The sequence below is a fragment of the Tursiops truncatus genome, chromosome 8, assembly GCF_011762595.2.
Source record: "Tursiops truncatus isolate mTurTru1 chromosome 8, mTurTru1.mat.Y, whole genome shotgun sequence".
In the NCBI taxonomy this organism is placed as follows: Eukaryota; Metazoa; Chordata; class Mammalia; order Artiodactyla; family Delphinidae; genus Tursiops; species Tursiops truncatus.
Window position 1 is genome coordinate 45,597,858 of NC_047041.1, and position 21,288 is coordinate 45,619,145.

At 47.4% G+C, this 21,288-nt stretch overlaps 1 protein-coding gene and 1 long non-coding RNA gene across 11 annotated transcripts in view; one reads left to right on the top strand and one right to left on the bottom strand.

Annotated features, from left to right (window-relative positions):
* ME3 (malic enzyme 3) overlaps positions 1–21,288 on the top strand; it is a 438,110-nt gene that overhangs the window by 388,553 nt on the left and 28,269 nt on the right. For all 9 annotated transcript variants that reach the window (XM_073808332.1, XM_073808333.1, XM_073808331.1 and 6 more), the window contains one exon: positions 3,755–3,858. In XM_073808332.1, coding sequence (XP_073664433.1) covers positions 3,755–3,858 — 104 coding nt within the window. The remainder of the gene's footprint in view (positions 1–3,754; positions 3,859–21,288) is intronic.
* Positions 1–21,288, bottom strand: part of LOC101329254 (uncharacterized) — a 40,092-nt gene that overhangs the window by 4,936 nt on the left and 13,868 nt on the right. Inside the window, exon 2 of one of the 2 annotated variants that reach the window (XR_004527853.2) lies at positions 7,670–7,814. The exons of the other annotated variant lie outside the window; for it this stretch is intronic. This is a non-coding gene — a long non-coding RNA (uncharacterized lncRNA). The remainder of the gene's footprint in view (positions 1–7,669; positions 7,815–21,288) is intronic. 2 annotated transcript variants of the gene reach the window in all.

Genomic DNA, 21,288 nt, shown 5'->3' on the forward strand with positions numbered 1-21,288 from the left:
CTGAGGGTGCTCCGGGAGAGCATCTGACCAGGGCCACTGGGCCTGGCAATGCCCTTTCCTCTGCGGCACACTGCCTCCCAGCTTCAAGATTCCTTCTTCCTCTCTTGATGGGGTTACCAGATTTAGCAAAGAAAAATACAGGATGCAAGTTAAATTTAAATTTCGGACAAATAGCTAATCATTTTTTAACGTAAGTATGTTCCATGCAAAACTTGGGACATATTTATACTAAATATATATATATATATATATATATATATATATATATATATATATATATCTCCTATCTGAAATTCACGTTCAACTGGGTGTCCTGTATTTTATCTGGCAATACTGCCTTCTGAAAGCTTCTCTTTTTAACATTTATGTGAGGAAGTGCAGGATAGAGGAGGGCTGCCAGGGGAGGGTCCAGGCCAGTTCATAGTCCCACGCCTTGGTGGCAGTCATTCTTATAACCAATCACTCGGTGGGACGCAGGGCAGAATGTGGATTTCTTGTTCCATGTGGTACCAAGACAGTGTGGAAGCTCCACCCTCTGCTGTTTTTGAGAAGTCATTTTCCCTCCTGACAAAGGAAAGCCAGTTGGCTGGAGATGTGGACACGGTCTTTCCCCAGACCCCATTCAGGCTGTCACTGCTCCCCAGCCTGGTCTACAGGACCAGCTGGAACTTCCAGCCACTACTGGACTCTTCCAGGAGGACCAGGGAGGGGGTCAGGAGCCAAACCCACATTCCCTGGTCCCCACAATGTCAAATGATGGGGTGGAAAGGGCGCTGTCATGAGACCCAGTCAAAGCAAGGCTCAGTTTCAGCTTAGATGTTTTCTGGCTGTGTGAGTTTGGGCAATTTATTTAAACCCTTGAACAACTCTACCTTCCTCATCTGTAAAATGGGCATGAGAGTATGTAAGACATAAGGATCAAACTACTTTTGATTCAGAAGAGTGAATTACCTGAAATTTCTGTACAAGTATGAGAAGCTATATTTTCGTGTCACCTCCATATAGAAACTTTCTTCCCAATTTTTTGGAGTGCTTAGTTTTGAAGTATTTCAGACATAAAACGTTTTATTATAAATAAAATAAATATTATAAAATATCAGGACTTTTTTTAAAAGCTTCTTATGGTCACCTTTACATCTCAGTAGTACCTCATTAGTGTTGACCTTTCATCTTAAGTGCAGATATACTGAGAAATTTTTGGAAAATCCTAAAATTCTTCAGTACCACTGGAGAATTGGACCTGCCCCAGAAACCGTGTATGCAGCACTGAGAAATCCACTCTTGGCAGCCTCATGCACTACTGAACCAATCTGTGACTTGGAAACATTACAGATTATAATTTACCGTGGACCCTTTCACCTCTATAAGAACTAAAAAGTGAATATTTTCTGCAAATGCCAAGAGTTAGACTATTTTTATCATTTATGTGTATGCCCTTTGCAGGCTGTTCATATGTGTCAGACAGTTGAAATTGTGATATCTGTGCAATTTTGTATCCTGCTTTTCTCATTTTGAATAATCTCATACACATTTGTCCAGGTGGCTGCATAGTCTTAAAAGCCACCAGTTTCAATGACTGCCTAGTTGTCCATCTAGGTGTTACATCATCATTTACTTCCCTGATCGCCCTTGGCTGGATGTTTGCTGCCTCTAAGTGACTTTTAGATGATCACTTTGAAAGTGGCCTGTGGAAGGGTAGGCACCATATATGTCCCACTCTCATCCTTTGGTCACACACACACAACTGCCACGGCAGGGTCCTAAACAATCTCAAGGATGCATAACCCAGGAGGCAAAGAGATTGGGAAAAGAAGTTTAGACCTTACTGTCTTTCTGATGTAGCCGTGTGGCTCCTTGGAGAAAGCCCTAAACCACCTCAGATTCTGTGGACCCAGAATTGGGGGTGAGGGGTTGAGAAGGCAGGTACTTCCTGGTCTTTTCTGTCCACTATACCTTTGTCCTGCCACCTCCTACAAGGCAATATGGAGCTAGAATGGTGTCCTAAGCGAGAATGAGCCACCCGAGCAGCCTGGCTCAGTGGTTAAGACCATGGGCTCTGGAGCTGGCAGCCGTGAGTTTGAATCCAGATTCTTCCACTTATTAGCCCAAGAAAGAGGCGGCTGTTTAACCTCGCTGTGGCTTCCCCTCCCTCAGCAGTACCTGACACATTAGCAAACGCTGTGAAAGTCAAAGCTGCTGCCATTACTTTACAGCACGTTATGATTCCCAAAGCTCTTTCACGTGTATTATTTCATTTCCTCATCACGATCACCCTGTGCAGCTGGTATTCTATCCCCATTTGACAGATGAGAAGAAGGCTCTGAGAGGTCACGTAATTTGCCTGAGGTCACACAGCTTGTCAGTGGTGGAGGTGAGACTGGACTCTGAGCCCCTTGAGGGCAGGACCCATGACATCCTTGCCTCTGAATCCTGCAGGAGCAGTCCGGATGGAGATGACGATAACACAAAACCTTGACCCCAAGGAGCTCATCTTTGTGGCGGCAGAGACACAAAAATAGATACTTTCCGAATACCCGAAAACATAAAATTACTTCCTGTTTCTTAAATGCACCAGGGCACCAGGTACTTCTTCCTCCTTCTAACTCCAGCCCCCAACCTTTCTTTGTGCCGATTTCTAAGCCTGGAGAGCCCAGCCCACCGGGCAACATCTGCCCATCTTTTAAAGCCTGACCATTTCTTCCGTGTCACCATCCCCACCCGTTCCCCAGCGGGAATTACTCCACTCCTTCTCGGTGCTGCCAGGTGCCATGCTTTGTGCCGAAGAAATGTCTCTAATCTGTAATAGAGTTTACTTACTCATCAGCCACCTGCATTAGGCCGTGAGCACCTTAGAGGCAGTGACCATCCCTTACCTACAAATTCCCCGACAGTCCTGATGGCAGCAGGCATAGAGGGTCAGTAAATGTGTCATGCACGAATAAGCCCGCTGATTTCTGCATAGGGGTGTGTGTGAGGAGTACAGAGAGGCAGGAGTGGTCATCAGACCAGGGCAGACAGAGAGGATGACCAAACAGCGTGTGAAAGCTGTGACAGAAGAGCTGCAGGAGGTGGAGTGGAGGGGCCACCTAACACAGGCCGGCATTAGGGTGGGCCTCTCTCTTGAATGGAAAGTTCTGGTTGTATCAATCTATCCTTGTATCCCCAGGGACTAACACAATGCCAGGCACGTGGTAGGTATTCAGTAAGCTTTCACGGAAGGAAAGGAGGGAGGGAGGGAATGTTTTCTAATTTAAGTCCAGGTCAGTGACTTTGGACAAGACCCAGTACCTCAATCCAGATGTCGCCTGGGGTGATTCTCAGCACAGGCTGTTTTATCCCCCAGGGAGACATTTGGCAAAGTCTGCAGATCTTTTTTACTGTCACAACTGGGGGTGCTACTGACTTCAAGTGGGAAGAACCCAGAGACACTGCTAAGTATTCTGTCAATACAATATACGGGTCAAAGAACTGTCCAGGCCAAAACGTCCATAGTGCCACTGTTGAGAAACCCTGAAATGAACCCAGAGCTGTGGCCAGAGGTTGGAAGACTGTATCAGAGAGTTCTGCTTGTTCAAAGCATCCTTGATTCCTAAAGTGTGGACCCCTGGGGGTCTACCCTCCATCAGTGGCTTGGCTTCCAGACCCTTCCAGAGACAGCACCTGGGGAGTGGGGAGCAGCCTCCTCCCTCCCACCCTCCTACCCTCCTTCCCGCTAACCCATGACACTTAACGGGACGGATGCTGTCTGTTGCAGGAGCTGCTCAGGGACCCTCTGTACATTGGCCTGAAGCACCAGCGCGTGCGTGGGCAGGAGTACGACGACCTTCTGGATGAGTTCATGCAGGCCGTGACGGACAAGTAAGTGGGTGACCCTGTCCCTTGTGAAAGAGGACTGTTAAGAGATAGCATGACTAAGTCAGCATGGGTTTTGGAAGAGATGCATGCCTTTCCGGGTGGTCCAGAAATTCCAACTTGACACTGTGTACTCGGAAATCTCAAAGCCAAACGGGCTTGTTCTCTGGGAGAGTCTTTGGGAGCAGAGAAGGGAGGGGAGGGGATGACGGCTAGTTAAGTATCTGCTGTCCGGGGAGGAAAACCCCCTGGGCCGAGCTCTTCTAGGTTCCTGGCAGGAATAGGGATGCTGTTAGCAGCAGGGGAGAGAAGTGTGCCCTTCTGACGGAATGGCTTGGAAGGCAGCTGGCCACCTTAGTTGTCATTTTCCAGCTCCAAGGACCAGGCAGCATCAATGGGCCACCACAACAGGCCACACGGGCTGGGCCTGCGAGATTTACGAGGTGTCGTCTCTGCACGGGGGTGCACCACACTGACAGCTCCTGCCGCTCTGGCCTGCCCCATCTGTTTGCCATCATTGCCCCCCGCTTCCCCCGCTGAGGCTGGGGTGACATGCTGGCTGTTCTCAAAACAGCCCCCCGCTCTCCCACGCTGAGTCTGACAGGCAAGTCAGTCAAAACTGTCTCAGCAGCTCAACAGACCTCTGCAGACCCAGCAGGTCCCCTTCTTGCTTGAAAACCTCCAGCCTTTCTTGCTGTCCCAAGAGTGCCCAGGTAGGCAGAGCTGGTCTGGACGTCCTTGGCAAAGTACTTCATTGTCTGAGTTCAGCCACTTGAACCAGAGCGGTGGGCCGGAGAGAGAGCTGCTGTGGCCTCTGCAGCCCAGGAAGCCTCATCTGGGTGGGCTTTGGGGGTGGGCAAACCAACCCCACACTTCCAGGTCATTGATCTTGGGCAGGTTACTAAACTTTAAAGTCTCCTTACCTGGATTCCTTATCTGGGGATAAGAAGAAAGCATTCGATCGTTGTTGTGTTTTTTGTTTTCATTTGTTAGGATGAGGGAAAGTAACACTGAAGTTATATGGGATGGGGATGGTCCTAGAGGAAGGATGAAATTGGTAATGGAGTGTGGGGTGTGGAGGTAGGCATGCTGATAAGCAACTGGCCAAGAATCCAGTGCACACCTGGGAGCTTCGTCTTAGGTGGGAGCACAGAGCCCATCCACACAGAGGGAAGGCCACGCTCTAGGCACAGATGCCGGCAGGTGGGTAGATGTTGAGGGGGTGTGCGTGAGAACCCCCTTGGAGGACAAGGTCATCTGCTGAGGGTGAGGATGGGGACAGAGGCTGTGGAGGTTTAAGGTGCAAGAGGTAAGAACTGGCATGTCCAAACTAGGGAACTAGAGGCTGGTTGCTGGCCTCCTGGAGGTTACTGATCATGAATTTAACTTAGGTCAGTTAAACCTTTTCTGTGATTTTCTCTAGCCAGTTTCCACTGTCTGGATGCAGGGCAGGAAGAGACAGAGAGTAGGATTTAATCAGGGTTGGGATTTTGCCAGGCAAGAGAGAAAAAGAGAGAGAAAGGAGTTGAGAGTATATTCAAGGGGATGGTTATAATGATGCATGAGGCCTAGGCCGGGTGAGAAGGGACAGCTAAGGCCCTGCTGGAGAGGAGGGGTGAGGAACAGCAGTATGAGCAATGGACAGTAGGTCCTGATGAGGCCTGAGAATGATTGAGTTGGGTACCAGAGGGAATAAGCTGGAAAGAAAAGAGTAAATCAGAAAGTCAGGGGTTGGAAGCTGAGACTGTGAAGGAAGGGCTGCTATTGAGACATGACCACCAAAACAGCCCATTCGAGGGTCGGCTGCGTGAACCGAGGCGTATCATCTAGAACACGAGAGGTGACTGTCCTGCTTAATTCTCCCCCTTTTAGATCATCCTGAATATGACATTCAGTTCCAGACAAGATACTCTGAGGCTGGTAAATTACCTAAAGTGCCTTTGGAGAACCATAGCCACGGCAGTGACAGGAGCCAAAGGCTCAGACTAGTGGGGAGAAGACATAGGGGCTGCTCTGTGGGTACCAGGGATGCGGTCCTCCCTCCAGAAGTCTGAAAGCTGTTCTTCCAGAGGAGGGACTGGACTTGTTTCTGTATACCCAGCCGGAGAAGAACCCATTGATAGAATGCTAAAGAAGGAGGCTTTCCGCTCAAAGTAAATCCAAGCTATCCCACAGTGCAGGGGACTCTGTGAGAACAAGTTCAAGTTCAGGTTGAGTGGCTTCTGGGGGAAGCCACCGTCACAGGAGAAAACATAAGCATCAGTTGTCCTTTAAGATGCCTCCCTGCCCCAGTGTTCTCTTCAGACCTCTTAAGATCCCTGCATGGCTGGCAGGATAGGTTTTATTATTCCCATTTTGTAGAAGAGGAATCTGAGGCTCTGAGAAGCCAAGGAACCTGTCCCAGGTCCCGCAGCTTCCGACAGGACGGCAAATTGACCCTGAGTCTGCTGACTCCAAGGCCAGACTGCTTTCTACAATTACCTGTGGCTGACAAGAGAAGGGAATGAATTTGGCTTTGAGAGCCGGTTCTTTCCTTCCTGTTTCCAGGGCTCATTGCGTATCTAGTGAGTCAGTAGTCATTCCATGATTCCCCACAGAGAAGCCGTGCTATTCGTGTGAGAAGGTTAAATAAACTAGGATGTAAGAGGCTCTTCAAATCATCATTAAAATCAGTTCACAGACACACTCACAGAGTATGCGTCAGCCAAGAGGAATGTGTCCTTAGGTGGAAAAGACAGGGGTTGACGCTTGGTTGTTTTAACTTTCTAATAAGCTAAAGCAGATGTTTCTGTGGATACTGTAGTTGGGGAGTGAGCCAGTGTCCCAGGATCTCTTGGGAATATAGTAGCCCCGTGATGGAATGCCCGGCCGGGGCAGCGCTGGGTGAGTCAGCAACCCTGAGGCCAAACACGATGTGCTTTAAGAAAGAACCTTGGGAAACGTTGACTCCTGCCTTCAACATCCTGTCTCTTTCCAAATGTCCTGCAAATAAAAGCTCCACCTTCTTGCCCCTGCCTGCTAATCGGGTGTTATCTTCAGATTTTTGGGGCCTGAAAAAAAGAGTCGCTGTAGCTCAGTTACTATCCTGGAGTTTGGCCACTGGGGAGAACCCACCGAGGCAAAAGGAATCTCCACGTGCACCTGTGAACCACAGCAGTAAGTGTGTGTGTCCAGCTCAAAGCTAAGACACAGCCTGATGTTCCCGTGGCGAAGACCAGTCATTCCGTGCTTCCTGCTTTCCCTGCCGTGCAGTGGGACCTGGAGCGTTGCCCCTGAGGGATAAGTTTTCCCTGATGGTTTCCACTTATATTTTTCATTTCTATTACTTACAGAAGAATGGATGGGAATGGTTCATTTTAAGATTGCATCTGGAGCCCCAGCTCTGTCTGATGCTTGGCCTGGGCTGGACAGAAGTTTGACGTCAGCAAACTTTAGGCAGGCCATGAGAGGAAGCCACCCCCTTTCTCTAGTTCACCAAACCTAAATATAGAGATTGCTAAGCTCCTGAGATAAGAGTGATAAACAAGAAGGGAGATAATAGTTTTTTTTAAAACCTGACTTTTAAAAAAAGCATCTGCATTTTAGCTCCAGGAAAATTTCTTTTTGAGTCTCTCCATCTTTCTCTCTGATTTTCTCTCTCTCTCTCTCTCTCTCTCTCTCTCTCACACACACACACACACACACACACACACACACACACACGCGCGCGCACGCGCGCACCATCCTACACCAGATTCCTGAGGTTTATGCCATAGTGGAACTGGCATAGTACAATTTCATCACATTCTGGTGGTTAAGGCAAATCAGAGGTGCATACCAGATTCCAAGAGAGGTGATAACACAAGGGTCGAAACACCAGGAGGCATGTTCATTGGGGAGCCACCAAGGTAACAGACCATCACACACCATCCAGCCTGGGAGGGGTAAGGAATGGGGCAGCCAGCATTACAGGAGGATGCGCTCTGAAAATGCAAGAAGGGCGGAGCAAACCATAGCATCATTACACATGGAAACAGGGAGATGCGTCAAATACAACTGATAGTCAGTTATTGAGTATCTGCTGGTATATAAGACGCTGTGTCAAATGTAGGCGGAAATCCACAGAGAAATAAACAGTACAGCTCTCAAGGAGCTGTTCATTCAGAGACATTTTTTATCTACCTACTGGAGTTCAGACCCGACCTCTCAGCTTTCTTGGCCTCGGAGTCTCTTTAAGAAGAATTTTAGGGAGAAAACATGAAGTTGGGAGTTACCAGTTCATAGATGGTAGGTAAGGTCAAGGGCATGGTGGGGTTCACCTAGGGAAAGAGAGTAGAGAAAGAAGAGAGAATGGCTCACCACCGTTTTTGGAACCATGCCCTGTGAATAACTGCAACTTAAAGTGCTCAACAAAATTTAGGATTAGACTAGGATATTGTTGGTAGAAATGGCAAGGAGGGTAAAAGGTTTGGTTCCTCGTACCAGCTCTGATTGCTAGGATCCTAAGGCCTCTCTAGGTGCGACAGGAAATGATGATTGATTAGCAATGTCTGCCCTGCAGGGGAGTGAAGCGTGGCAGCATATGTGCCATGCTTTAGCCGTCCTGGATCTGTGAAGAGCCTATGGCCTAAGCATCTGCAACTTCATGAGCCCTCACCCTCACCGGTCCTCCTGCAACTTCTACAGTCAGCAGAAACTCAGAGGCCAAAGGAACCTGAAGGCTGAAGATTTCTCATAGCTAGGTGTTCAGGATATTTCAAGAGCTACACCAAGCCTGTCTGTTGGGTCCACATGAAACTGCATCTCCTTCTGAGTTACAGAAACAGGCAGGAATATGCTCCCATGGGTACACTCCACCCTCACGCCCACCCCAGTCCCCTCTGGAACAAAGCAGTGGCTCAAACAAGCATAAGCATATGAGTGCGGACCTGTGGTTCCCAAACCTGGCTGGTATTGGGCTCCTCCGGGGAGTTATCAAGAATATAGACTCCAGCCTCCTGTGCCATATAGGCCTGGACTGAGGCCTGGGCGTCTCTGCTTTTGAAGCTTTCTTGACGCTTCTGTTAGAGCCACACAAAGGTTGAGATCTAAAAAGCTCAGATGGACTACATTCCCAGTAGAGGCATGTTTTGAGCAGCCCCAGCTCCCCCTACTTTCAGAGTCAGACTGGAGCCTGAGGCAAGGGTCAAGGACCAATACACATCATATACAATTGATAGTATTGAGAGGCTTTCCACACATCTTCCCACCGGGGACCTGCATGAAGAAAGGCCCAGCACCTTCTCTGGGCTCACCCTCCCAGGCAGTCTATCTTGACAACACACCTGCAGCTCTAACAGTTTCCTTCTGGTCTGAAAACCCCCCCAAGCCGGGCTGTGCCTGCTGCTTCTGCTGGTGTCCCCTTCGCCCTGGAGGAACTCGAACTGCTTTCAGGCCTGACGTGATTGCATTTCCACATATGGGGAAAGCACACACACGCACATCTGGGCACCCCTTCCCAGAAGACGCGTCATGGGGAGGAATCAGGCCCACCTTTCCCCACCAGCTAGGTGCAAGCTCAAGCCTGATCCCCCGGCCTCAAGCCTTGACTCTGTGAGGGCTGACGAGCGTGGAAGAGGGAGATGGCAAATGCATTGGTAAGGTAAAGGCAGTCATGACTGCCTCATTCAGGGGGTTTCTTACAAAATGCTTCCCATGGAAATACAGAAAGTCACATCACCCTCCCAACAAATATATTTATTTATTTATTTATTTATTTATTTAGGAATTTGACTTTTCAAACTCGTTCCATGAGGGAATATATTTTTCTGGCAAAGAGACAGGAGCAGCAGGTACTGCATCAAGTGTTCCTGGAAACTGAGCTTTATTTCACCACTGAGGCGAGAAAACTCATTCTAGAAGCTCCAAGAAAGCTAAGAGCAGCACAAATAAACAATGTATCTAGTCATGCTTTTCCAGGGCTTTTGAGTAAGGACTACGTGCCCAGCACTCTACCAAGCCCTGTAATGAGATTCAAAAGAAATAAGACATGCCCTGTGTCCTCATGAATCTTACAGACCTTCCAAAAAGACAACATTTTGAACAGGAACTAATTAGAGAAGTGTTAAGTACTCAACTGTTTGGTGTTGACTTTCAGTTCAGTGGAAATTCAGAGAAAGAAGCAATCAGGGAGCACTGGGAAGAGATGGAAAGTAAACAGATTCAGGGCCAAATGTGATTAAGCAACAGGAGAAAGCACATTCCATATGGATGATACATCATGAGAAAAGCAAGGACACAGCAAAGGCAAGGACAAGGCAAGGAGTACGCAAAAGACTCTGGAAGACTGGTCCCACTAGAGGTGAATGTTTATTGGTTCCAAAAAAGGTTAAGTAGCAATAGAGCAGGCTATGTGATGGGCCTCGAAACCCAGGCAGAAGGTTGCAATTAGTAGAGCTCAAAAGTGGAAAGGGCTTCAGTTATCTAATCCAGTGGTTTTAAACCAAGTTTCCCCGAACCCCAGGCATTTACAGAGGTGCATCAGGAGTGCTAGAAATGAATATTTGCCACCAACCATACAAGATTGAAACCACTTGAAGGAAAACATCATTGTTTTTAATCGCTTTCTGTGTCAGGGTTCTGCTCAAGATTTCATTAGTTAAAAAATTCTACTAAAAATGTTTGAAAACTATCAATCCACACAAAACCTTATTTGGGACTTGATTCAGAAAACAATAGGGAGCCATGGTAGGTTCTTGAACAACAAAGTATTGAAATTGACAGGACATGGGAGAAGATTAGAACAGCAGCCATAGCAATGCCCCAACTCAAATTCTGCCCTCCCCAGAGAGGTCTGCCCTGACCAGCCTGTCCTGAAACTCTCTTGCTGTTTGTAGTCGTAGCATAATTTATTGGCTGTATAATTCATTTGCTAATTAATCATGCACTGCATCACGGCATCTTTTCTATAATGGTCTAGAGCTTTTCTTTAAAGCTTTTTTGGTCTTTTAACTTTTCATCGTCAGAGCAGAGACTGGGCAAAGATGTGTCTGGACTATTGTAGAGAGGTTCAAGTATCAGCCTGGCCCAGACTAGATGGACTTTGAAGAACATTCCTTCCTCAGGTCCTGTAACTCTGTAACATCTCTACCAGACTGGTAGTTCCTGGGGGGCAGGGAGCATGATTTTACTCATGGTGGACCCACCGTAAATAGTAAGGGTGGGAGTTGGACGGTTGGTTGGTTGGTTGGTTGGGTTGGTTGGCTGAGGGATTGAAAGCCTTCACCAGGCTAGCTATCAGTTAGAATGGACTGAAGGTTATGAATTTGAGGGCATCTGAGGAAGCTCAGAGGAAGGAATGTTGAGACCCATTCTAGCTTGTCTGGCCTCTGAAAAAACATCAGTTTCCCAGTCTCAGCCTGACGTGGCTAATTGTTGACAGTCCAGCTCCTACGTGTTCCCATCGGAATAGGAGCCAGATGCTGCAAAATGACAGTCTCTCGTGCCTGTGAAGACTCTATCTTGGGTCACAGAAAGGGCTGGAAGGCTGTAGAAAAACACAAACCAGCACCCAACTCTCCAGGACCTATTTGTTTGCATCGTGACCAAGCAGACTGAATAATTGAGAGGCCAAAATGTGATGGAGGAAGTTCACTAACTGGGGAGATGGATTCAGTGATGCCAGCTGGCTGTTTCCATTTCATTTTTCCCCAAGAGGCAGAGTAGGAACAAAATCATGCCCAGACCTGAAAGTTTCATATTACAGCAGAGGAGAGGGAGGGATAGAAGTGTTCTTCCCCTTGATTTTTCTCAATGGATTAATAGTAATAATAATAACAACTCTCTTTTACTTAATTGCCTGCTATGCACAGACTCTAATATAAGCGCTTCATACAGCATTAATTCACTTAATTCTCACAGCAACCCTCTGGGGTGGGTACTATTATTAGCTTCATTTTAAGGGATGAGGAAACTGAAGCTTATAAGGTGTAAGTAACCCCCCTAAGAACGAGAACCCTATTAAGACCCCACCCACTAGCAACAGTTGTTAGAAGCACAAACTCTAGAGCTACACTGCCTGAGTTTGAACCTCTCATCTGCCACTTTTTTTTTTTTTAACATCTTTATTGGGGTATAATTGCTTTACCATGGTGTGTTAGTTTCTGCTTTATAACAAAGTGAATCAGTTATACATATACATACGTTCCCATATCTCTTCCCTCTTGAGTCTCCCGCCCTCCCACCCTCCCTATCCCACCCCTCCAGGTGGTCACAAAGCACCGAGCTGATCTCCCTGTGCTATGCGGCTGCTTCCCACTAGCTATCTATTTTACGTTTGGTAGTGTATATATGTCCATGCCTCTCTCTGGCTTTGTCACAGCTCACCCTTCCTCCTCCCCATATCCTCAAGTCCGTTCTCCAGTATCACCTGCCACTTATTAACAAGCTATTTAATTTTCTGTGCCTCGGTGTCCTCATTTCCAAGATACATTTTTAATATTTAACTTGTAGATTGTTTCTGCTAAATAAATGAGACAATCCATGTAAGATGCTTACCATTATACCTGAGTAAGAGTAAACATGAATGTTTGCTATTATTAATAATAATAATAACTTAGGCAGTTTCCAAAGCCGCTGTCGTTTAAGCAGTGCTTTAGTACTGCCTCCATTCATGCAATCAGTTAACTTAGCCATTAATATATTCATCTTTTCCTTCCATAGTCCCCCACTCATCCATCCCTGCCATTCCAATAATAGCGTCCTTCTCTTACTCAATTCTTCTTCCCTGGTGCTAATCTGAAGAAATAAAAAGAACCGTTCTGGAAGCACTGGGTGTGATCCGTCTCCATGTTCAGATCCCGGGTTTGTACAATTAGTAAATGTTTGGTCCTTGCCCTCTACACCTATTCAGTTAAATTCTGCCTACCACCACCCTCCCCCAAGTGGAGAGGCAGTGTGTGTATCCATGCGGGGGGGAGATCTCATATTTTCTGTAGTTGTTTCAGATGAGCGTTATTTGGGCCTTACAGACCCGCCGTTCTGAGAGCTAAGAAGCTAATTTCCCAAGTGAAGCAATGAGTATAAAAGTGTCCCCTACCAGTGACATGGCTGGAGAACCTGGCAGAGGGAAAACTAACACTCCTCTATAGGGTCACTCCCACAACCCATGCCGTGTGGAATTCCTTGAAGGGAAAAGCAATTCCCCAATGAAAATAAATTCATGATTCACAGTAACCCACATAGAAACAGTCCACAATGTGGGAAAATCAGAAAATAATAGAAGAATTAGAACCCCAAGGAAAAGGAATATTCTGAGAGAGACTATAAAGTGGTTATACTTAGATGTATTAAAGAGCTATTTTTTATAAGAATGAAGTAATAAGGAAAGTACCTAACACTTAAGAAAAAAAAGTAGCAGGCAGACTTGAAAAAGAAACAGATAAAACTTCTGAAAATGAAAAACAGAGTCATGGACATTCAGCAGAGTTTACTAATGTTAGCTCAAGACACCGTCAGAAAACCCAAATCCTTAAAAATCACTGCCTGCAGGCATTTCAGAGACCCTCCAGTCCTACTGTTGGTGATCCAGAAAGAACCGGGACACCAGGTGCTTTAATCAGGAAAGATTTCTCTGAGCTGCTTGTGAAAAAGAGCATTTCTCTCAAGGGAAAGACAGGATGGATAAGACTGCAGCCCCCAAATCCAAGCCGCATCGTTCCACGCCAGAGAGGATGTAGCAATTCCAGGCAACCCCATGGTACATTTACTCTCATTTTCTCTTTGCCTCTCTTTCTCTGTCTCACTCATTCATACACACATACTATGCAGTCTCTTCTTATTCTACTGCATTCATTTTATTAGGCTCAAGCACATTGTTTTTTAATGTGCTTGAGCCTGTTAAAATGGAGAAAAAATCCTAAAAGCGAACGATTCTGTCAAGATAAGTTATGTAAAGAAAACATGTCTGGATGTATATATACCACGCCGTTAACAGTGATTACAGCTAAGGCTTGAGATTGCTGGGATTTTTGCTTTCCAAGCCAGTCATTCCTATAATGTTTGATTGTTTGTGTGCAGGCATTTCTTTTGTAATTAGAAAAAAAACAATGGATTTTTAAAAATAATGAGTTGGGCAGCGGTTCTTTCCCGGAGGCAGTTCCTTGCGTTTTTTTTTAAACCCACTAAAGATACGAAGAAGCAAGCAAGCATCCCAGGCTTCACCCTCTGGTGAACTGAGTACTGGTCTAACCTAGGCTCCTACAGACAATAAAGTAACTCACATCCATCAGCTCACGTAATACTCACAATAATCCTATTAAGTAGATACAGCTATTGTCCCATCCCACTGAAATATAAGTTCCAGGGAGAGATCTTTGTCTCTTCTGTTCACTGCTGTATCTCAAGCGCTCAGAACAATGCCTAACGGCAGCGTGGATTCTCAATAAACATGTATTGAATGAATGCACACTTTACAGATGAAACGGAGGCACAGAGAGCTTAGGGATCTTGTCCCAGGTCACACCATTAGCAGTGGTGGAGCCAGGCTTTGAACTCAGGTGGTCTAACTCCAGAACCCACCTTCTAACTTGAATACTCTATTTCTTTTCTTCTACATGAAAGAAAAGACAGTCCAACGTACTCCAGACACCTTTTTGATGCAGCAGGCAAGGAGAACAAATGGGAGGAAGGTCTTATGGAAGCTAGTCTACTTCACATACTCATGTCTCCTCTCTCCAGCTTGTTCTAGGGCAGGGTTAGTGACCCACCAGTCCTCACCGTTAGGGAGGCTATGGAGGGGCCAGCCATCAACTCCCATTTTCAAAACTCTCTAGCCCTTCTCAGCGAGGGACGCATCCTCTTTTTTATTTTTTTATTTTTATTGAAGTGTAATTGACATGTATCATTGTGTAAGTTTAAGGTGTACAACGTGTCGATTTGACACATTAATTTTTTAATAGATCTTTATGGGTGTATAATTGCTTCACAATACCGTGTTAGTTTCTGTTGCACAACCAAGCGAATCAGCCATATTCGTACACATGTCCCCATATCTCCTCCTTCTTGAGCCTCCCTCCCACCCTCCCTATCCCACCCCTCTAGGTCATCGCAAGCACCGAGCTGATCCCCCTGTGCTGCGCTGCTGCTTCCCACCAGCCGGCTATTTTACATTCGGTAGTATATATATGTTGATGCTACTCTCACTTCGCCCCAGTTTCGCCCTCCCAGCCCCATGTCATCAAGTCCATTCTCTATGTCTACCTCTTTATTCCTGCCCTGCCACTAGGTTCATCAGTACCACTTTTTTTTTTAAGATTCCATATACATTCGTTAGCATACGGTACACATTAATATAGTGCAATATGATTACCACCACCGCGTTAGCTAAGCCTTCTATCACATCACATAGTTATCATTTCCTTTTTTTGTGGTGGGAAAATTCGCCAGCACCTGAGTCAGTTGGCACTTGGTTCTTCCTTCTTAGCTACCTAACAGTGGTCCAGTTGCCCCATCATTCACCAGAGCTGGGCGCCCCCTGCAGGCCTCTCCACAAACTGCAAACCCAGCCAGTGTTACCGAGCCCCGGGGGAAAAGCTGAGGCTCATTGGCTCCAAGCTTCTCCTGGTGGTTTTAAATAATACAAACAAAGGAAAAGCCCTAAGCTTATGGCATCCAGACTACAAGGCAAGTTTCAATATTTTATTTTAATTTTGAAAGATTGTAAAGAGTGTAACCATTAGCTCTAAATCTTGATTGTAATGTTTCACAGGAGCGTTCACACGCTGAGTCCCTCTCAGCAGGGACAGTCACTGCTCAGTATTTTCATATACACTCAATTTTAGGAATGCCTTTTGCCGTTCAACCTGTGTCTTACTTTATTTTCCCACCTGGCCCTCCCTAGGACTGTAACACATATCTTAGAATACCTGAACAAGAAACAACCTGCTCATTGATCCAACTCCATCACTTTATAGGTGGGGAAACTAAGACCCAGAAAGAAAGTTCTTTCCCCGGAGTCAGATAATGATAAAAAGCAGTGGGAAATTAAGGGGAACTTATCCAGTTGTTTGCTCCCATTCACATAATTTATGAAATCTCTTCCAAGTTTCCATTTAGCCTGTATTTATCATATGCTTTCTCTGGGCCCCAGAGTGTGGCCAAAACAAAAAGACCTAGAGTTCAGTTGAGTTCAGACCTAGAGTTCAACTGTCCTAGAGTTCAGTTCTCCCTTGAGCTTGTAATATGGACACATAAAATAATCAGAAAATAGTTCAAGGCAGCATTCAATTATTCTTTTATCTATTTATTCTTGTATTCACCCATACTTGAATTCATTCAATGGACAGATATTTATTGAACGTAGCAATAAGTCAGAAATAGACTTTGCTCTCAAGAAGCTTATAATTGACTGGGAAAAATTAAAATATGTTTAAATAATTACTGCTGAGTTTGTGTAGATTTAATGTCTACTTAGTTAATGGCCCTGCCTGCAGCGTCAGTCAAGGCTGATGGGGGAATACAGTGGTCAAAGGCCTGGGGCATTTAGTTGGAGTTCAAAGTCATGGCCTTCTTCCCAGGAAAGAGCTAGCAATTCACTTTTACAAAGAACCTACTCTGTGCTGGGTGCTTTACTTTTAATTATCACTGCAACCCTTAGGGATAAATAAACTGAGGTTCAGAAAGGTTAAGTAACTTGTCCCAAATCACCCAGTTAGAAATGGAAGAGTCTGGGCTCACCCCAAATCCATCTGACTTCAAAATCAGAGGTGCTTTCCTACAGCCTCTGCTGCCTGCTCTCCCAGCCTAGCTGGAAACCCTTCCCTGCTTGCGGCCTCATTTGTGTTGATTCCTCGGGGTAAAGGAAAGGGGCTGAGCTATTGTGATACAAAGATACTTTGCAGCAGTGGCCTCTAGAAGAGGACAGTGGGGCTTCCAGGGGACCGGGAGTCACGTGGGCTGGGTGTGACCGGTCACCCCTATGGAAGGACTGTGCTCTGGCAGGCATTCATTCATGCTTCCATTTGTTCACCAATGCTGGCTGAGCTGGGCAAGCACAGGGCCTTGGGCATACGGCAGCAGGTTTGTTTGGGCTTCTAACTTGGGTGTCTGAAGCGGGTTTGTCCAGAGCAGGGGGCAGGAGAGGGGGTCCGTTAAAACTCCTTCTTCAGCTGTCGTGCCCCACGTGGTGAGTGAGACACCTCCCCTGCCCTCAAGGACCCTGCCTAGTGCCTGTTTTGACCTCGTCTGTCCCCTAACCTGGCTTAGTCTTTCCTTTCTTCCCCTCCCTGACTTTGACTCACTTTGGTCCTGAAAGGCCACAAACACAGACTGCGATTTCCAACCTTATTGTCTTTCACCTGAATGTCAACATTCAAGGTGGAAGTTAGCCAGTTGCACGAGGGAGGGACAGTTTAGATGCTTAGGGAGTCCAAGGTACAACTGTATGACACACTGTATGGTACAAATACTACAGTAGTACACCTGAACAGAGAGATCAGAATAGACCAAACTAATGAGAGAACATCAGTCACCTCATTAAAACTAAAACGTACAACCTGTGGGCAGATCAGAGCTGGTGTGAATGCCAGTGCCGCAGGTCAGCCAGTGGGTTGGAGGCTAGGAAAAGTGCCCAGGCTTTAAGAGCAGAAAGTTGGGGTGTGAGCTGCTGTGACCTAGAGGAAAAACTCAGTACTGGCCTCTGACCTTTGAGAGGTCGAGAGGTCAGCAGATCAGCCACGATCCTCTTCCCAGCACTGGGATTTCTGGCGCCATTTGCGTGTTTGCCCAGGAAGTCAGACAAATGGGGAAATTGAGGAGGAAATACAAACTGTTCCTGGAGTGTTTTCTGTCTGGCCTGGGATTGCCGTCAGAGCAGTGACTGAGGAACGGCCACATTATTCTGGTACTTTTGCTTAGAAGTTCCTGCTTCCTTTGACTGTCTTTTGACACGATGGGAGTTTTCCCCCATTAGGCCGGAATGGCAGCCACAGGAGCCCGCCAGTCTGGCTGCCACAGCCGGCACACCAGGGGAATCTCCCAGCGTGGGACCTGGGAAGGGAAGGGCCTCGGAGGTCCATACACCACGTCCACCGTGGCTGGAATCCTTTCCACAACCTCAATGCCAAGTGAAGTTCTGGGGACCCTGGAATCACTTCCAGGGACAGCGTCTTCCATCCAGCGTTCGAGATCTCTGCCTTATGTGGCACAGAAATCTCTGTCCTGATTTCCGCCTGTTGGCTCTGCTTTTCTCTTAAGGCCGCATAAGATCAGTCTACCCTAATTCCCTGTCCACAGAACGGTCCTGCGTGTCTTTGAAGATAAGCATTATGCCTCATTCCACTGAGATTTCTTTTTCAGGCACAATATTCCCGCTTTCCCCAATCCATGGTTTCCAGTTTCCTCACCTACAGAAGAGTTTCCCTGTCATCCTTGTGAGTCCCTTCCCAAGCACCCCTCCCGCCCCCCGCAGAGTGAATCACTCCCTCTACATATGTGTGGTGTGAAGGCTGCACATCTGTCCCTCCACTAGGCTGTGACGTCCCAGAAGGAGGAACCATGTCTTCTTCACATTCCAACTGGACTTTGGCTCCTGTCTGCTCCCATCTCCCTAAGACCTCGAGCCCCCATCATCACTCCTCGCATCTCCCCTCCTTACTGGCTTCTCTATCTCATACACACACCTCCCATCAAAAATGCATCCATCTTCCAGTCCCACGTCCACCACCAGCTGTCTCCCTACCCTTGTTTCATAGCCAAGCCTCTTCTTTAACCCCCCGCAGAACGGTTCCCTCCCCACGACTCCACCGGAAGTGCTCTGGCAGAGTTCACAAGTGATCTTCTGACCATCACTTCCCCGCCCCCCGCCAACACTTCCAGATCCCTGTTTCCGTTGACATCTCCGCAGCAGCTGACACTGCCCACAGCCTGTCATGCGGCTCCTGTGGCGGCTGCCACCGTCCACCTCGCCGGTCCCCCTGCTGACTTTCCTTCTCTAGACTCTCTTCCTCCGCCCCTTGCTGCCCCCTGGACGCAGGTGTGTGCGAGGTCTGTCCTTGGCCTTGCTCCCTGCTCGGTGCACACGCTCTGCCTGAGACCCTCACAACACTCTGAACTCCCCGTTCCTCTCTGCTGAACCTCATGTAGCATCTGCTCTTCCTGAACACGTCCACTTGGACGTGCCAGCACCTCAGACTCAGCACGGGCCAAGCCTGTCTTGCGGAGCGAGGTTATCTGTCCCTCCCTGTCCCCAGCCTTGGCGACCAACAGATGCCGCCACCCCCATCCCGGGCTCCTCCTCATTCAGCTTCCATGTCCTGCACGTGATTAAATCCTGCCCTTAAGAACAATCGCCTCCATGGACTCAGTGCCTACGACGTGCCAGGCTTTTTATTTACATTATCTCATTTAATTCTCACAGCAGGACTGCAAGAGAGGTATTATCATCCCGCTGTCTTATCAGCAAAGACTGAAATTTGGATTAAATAACTCGCCTGGGGTCACACGTTTAGTAAGTGATGGCTCCAGACCTGCGCAGCCCCAAAGCTCCCTCCACTGCCCACCCTCTGCCTTCACATCTGTCACCCCGCCCTCCTCTCATTCGTGGTCCCTGTTGCCTCGCCCCAGCACTTCACGGTCTCTCACAGGGGCTCCGTGCCTCCAGGATGTCCTCCCAGCTAGTCCATCCCATCACCCACTCTGCTGCAGAATGGACATCCTAAAACACAGGCCACTTTCCTGCCCGAAGCCCCTCGGTGGGTCCCCATCGTCCCCCGACTGTGTAGGCTCTTTTACACAGGCATGTAAAGGGGTGGCCCCTGAAGTCCGCCTAGCCTCAGCTCTCCCCACATCTCCCCTTCTTCACCCCTCTCCCAGCTCTGGTTATTTTCCTGCAGCTCCAGGAAGGCCCCCCCATTCTCATTCCAGATGCATGTGCTGTTCCCTCTGCCTGAGGTGCCCTTCTCCCTCTCCCCCACCCCCCCACCTGCACAGTCTGCCCCTGAACCTCTGCTCTCCCTCAGGCCGAGCCTCAGTCTCCTGCTCTGTGGAGCCCTCAGTTTCTCTCCCAGAAGAGCTGATTGCCCCCTTGGAGGCCTCCCACATGCCTAGGACATACCTTCATTATTACCCTTGTCACAGTATGTTGCACCTGCTTTTTTTATTTTCCTGTGTCCCTGTCAGACTTGAAATTCTTGAACTTGCCTTTGTAATCTAGCAGGGAAGACAGTCCCTTGTTCACAGTGGACACTTAGAAATGTTTGCTGCATTGAACATTTATATCATACCTAGGAGAGTTCGTGGCACAAAGGGGAGACCCTGCCCGATACATTTCTTTAATAATTAAAACAGAAATGTCAATAAATAATTGTGATGCAATGTGATGTATCCTAACAGAGATACGCCCAGAGTAGCAAGGCAGCCCAGGAAAGAGAAGAATTACTGTTACCCTGGGTAAGGAAATCGATGGGTCAGGGAAGCCTTCCTAGAAGACATGACATTTCAGCAGGGCCTTACCGTTTAAGTAGGAGTTGGCCAGGGTAAAATGAGGCCCTCTGGGCACCTGAGCAAAGACATGGAGCAGTGCAAGGGCCCACAGTGGTTGGGAAGCAGCAAGATATGCCCAGGGCGACGGAAGACATGAGAAGGGGGTGAGCATTAAGGTTGGGGCCAAAGTGAACGCCATCTAAGGAGTCTAAACACAACCCCAAAGGCAGTGGGAGCGCTGTAAGGATTTTAAGAAAAGAAATTGCACAGATCTGTGTTTAGAAAGATACAGTGGATGGATTGGGGGAAGGGAAATAAAGCTGGAGGAGGTGAGATCCATTATTATAGGATCCTGGCCAGAAGTAACAATTGCAGGAATCCCAGGGAGAGATGGCCTCGCCCTGAGTCCACCCAGCCCCTGCAAAGTTCTTTCTGCAGAGAGCTGTGTCTGTCAAACTGTGCTCATATAAATGGAGAGGGTGGGACACAGAAGGGTGAGGTCTCTAGTCAAATAAGTTTAGAAAATGCTGAGTTAAACAGACTTCTTAATGCAGGACTTTTCAGAATCTTTCATACACATTGTATATGTTATATGAACATTCAGAGTTTCCCAAATGGTTTGAGCCATGGGACCTCTTTCTGAGAGCATCTCAAGGGACTAGAGTTTAATGGAATGTGTAAAATAAAAACAAAGACCTAGAGCTTTCGGGATTCTTTCAGCTCTAATTCCTGGAAGGACAATATAAACAAAAGAAATAGTTTTCCACTGGGTATAACTGATGTCCTCACCATGCACTCTGCTGGGGGGTCTTGTGTGTGTGTGTGTGTGTGTGTTTTGTTAGGGGCATGGAGTGGGCTGCCATGGAAATGAGTGGTAGGTTTTAGTCATTCTGTTTGGAGGCAGGCTGAGCAAATTCACCTGCTCTTCCCAGGTGCCCTGTGTTTGTTCAGGCCTGAAAGAGGTCAGACCCACGTGTTTGAAAGAATGGCAGGTCCTGA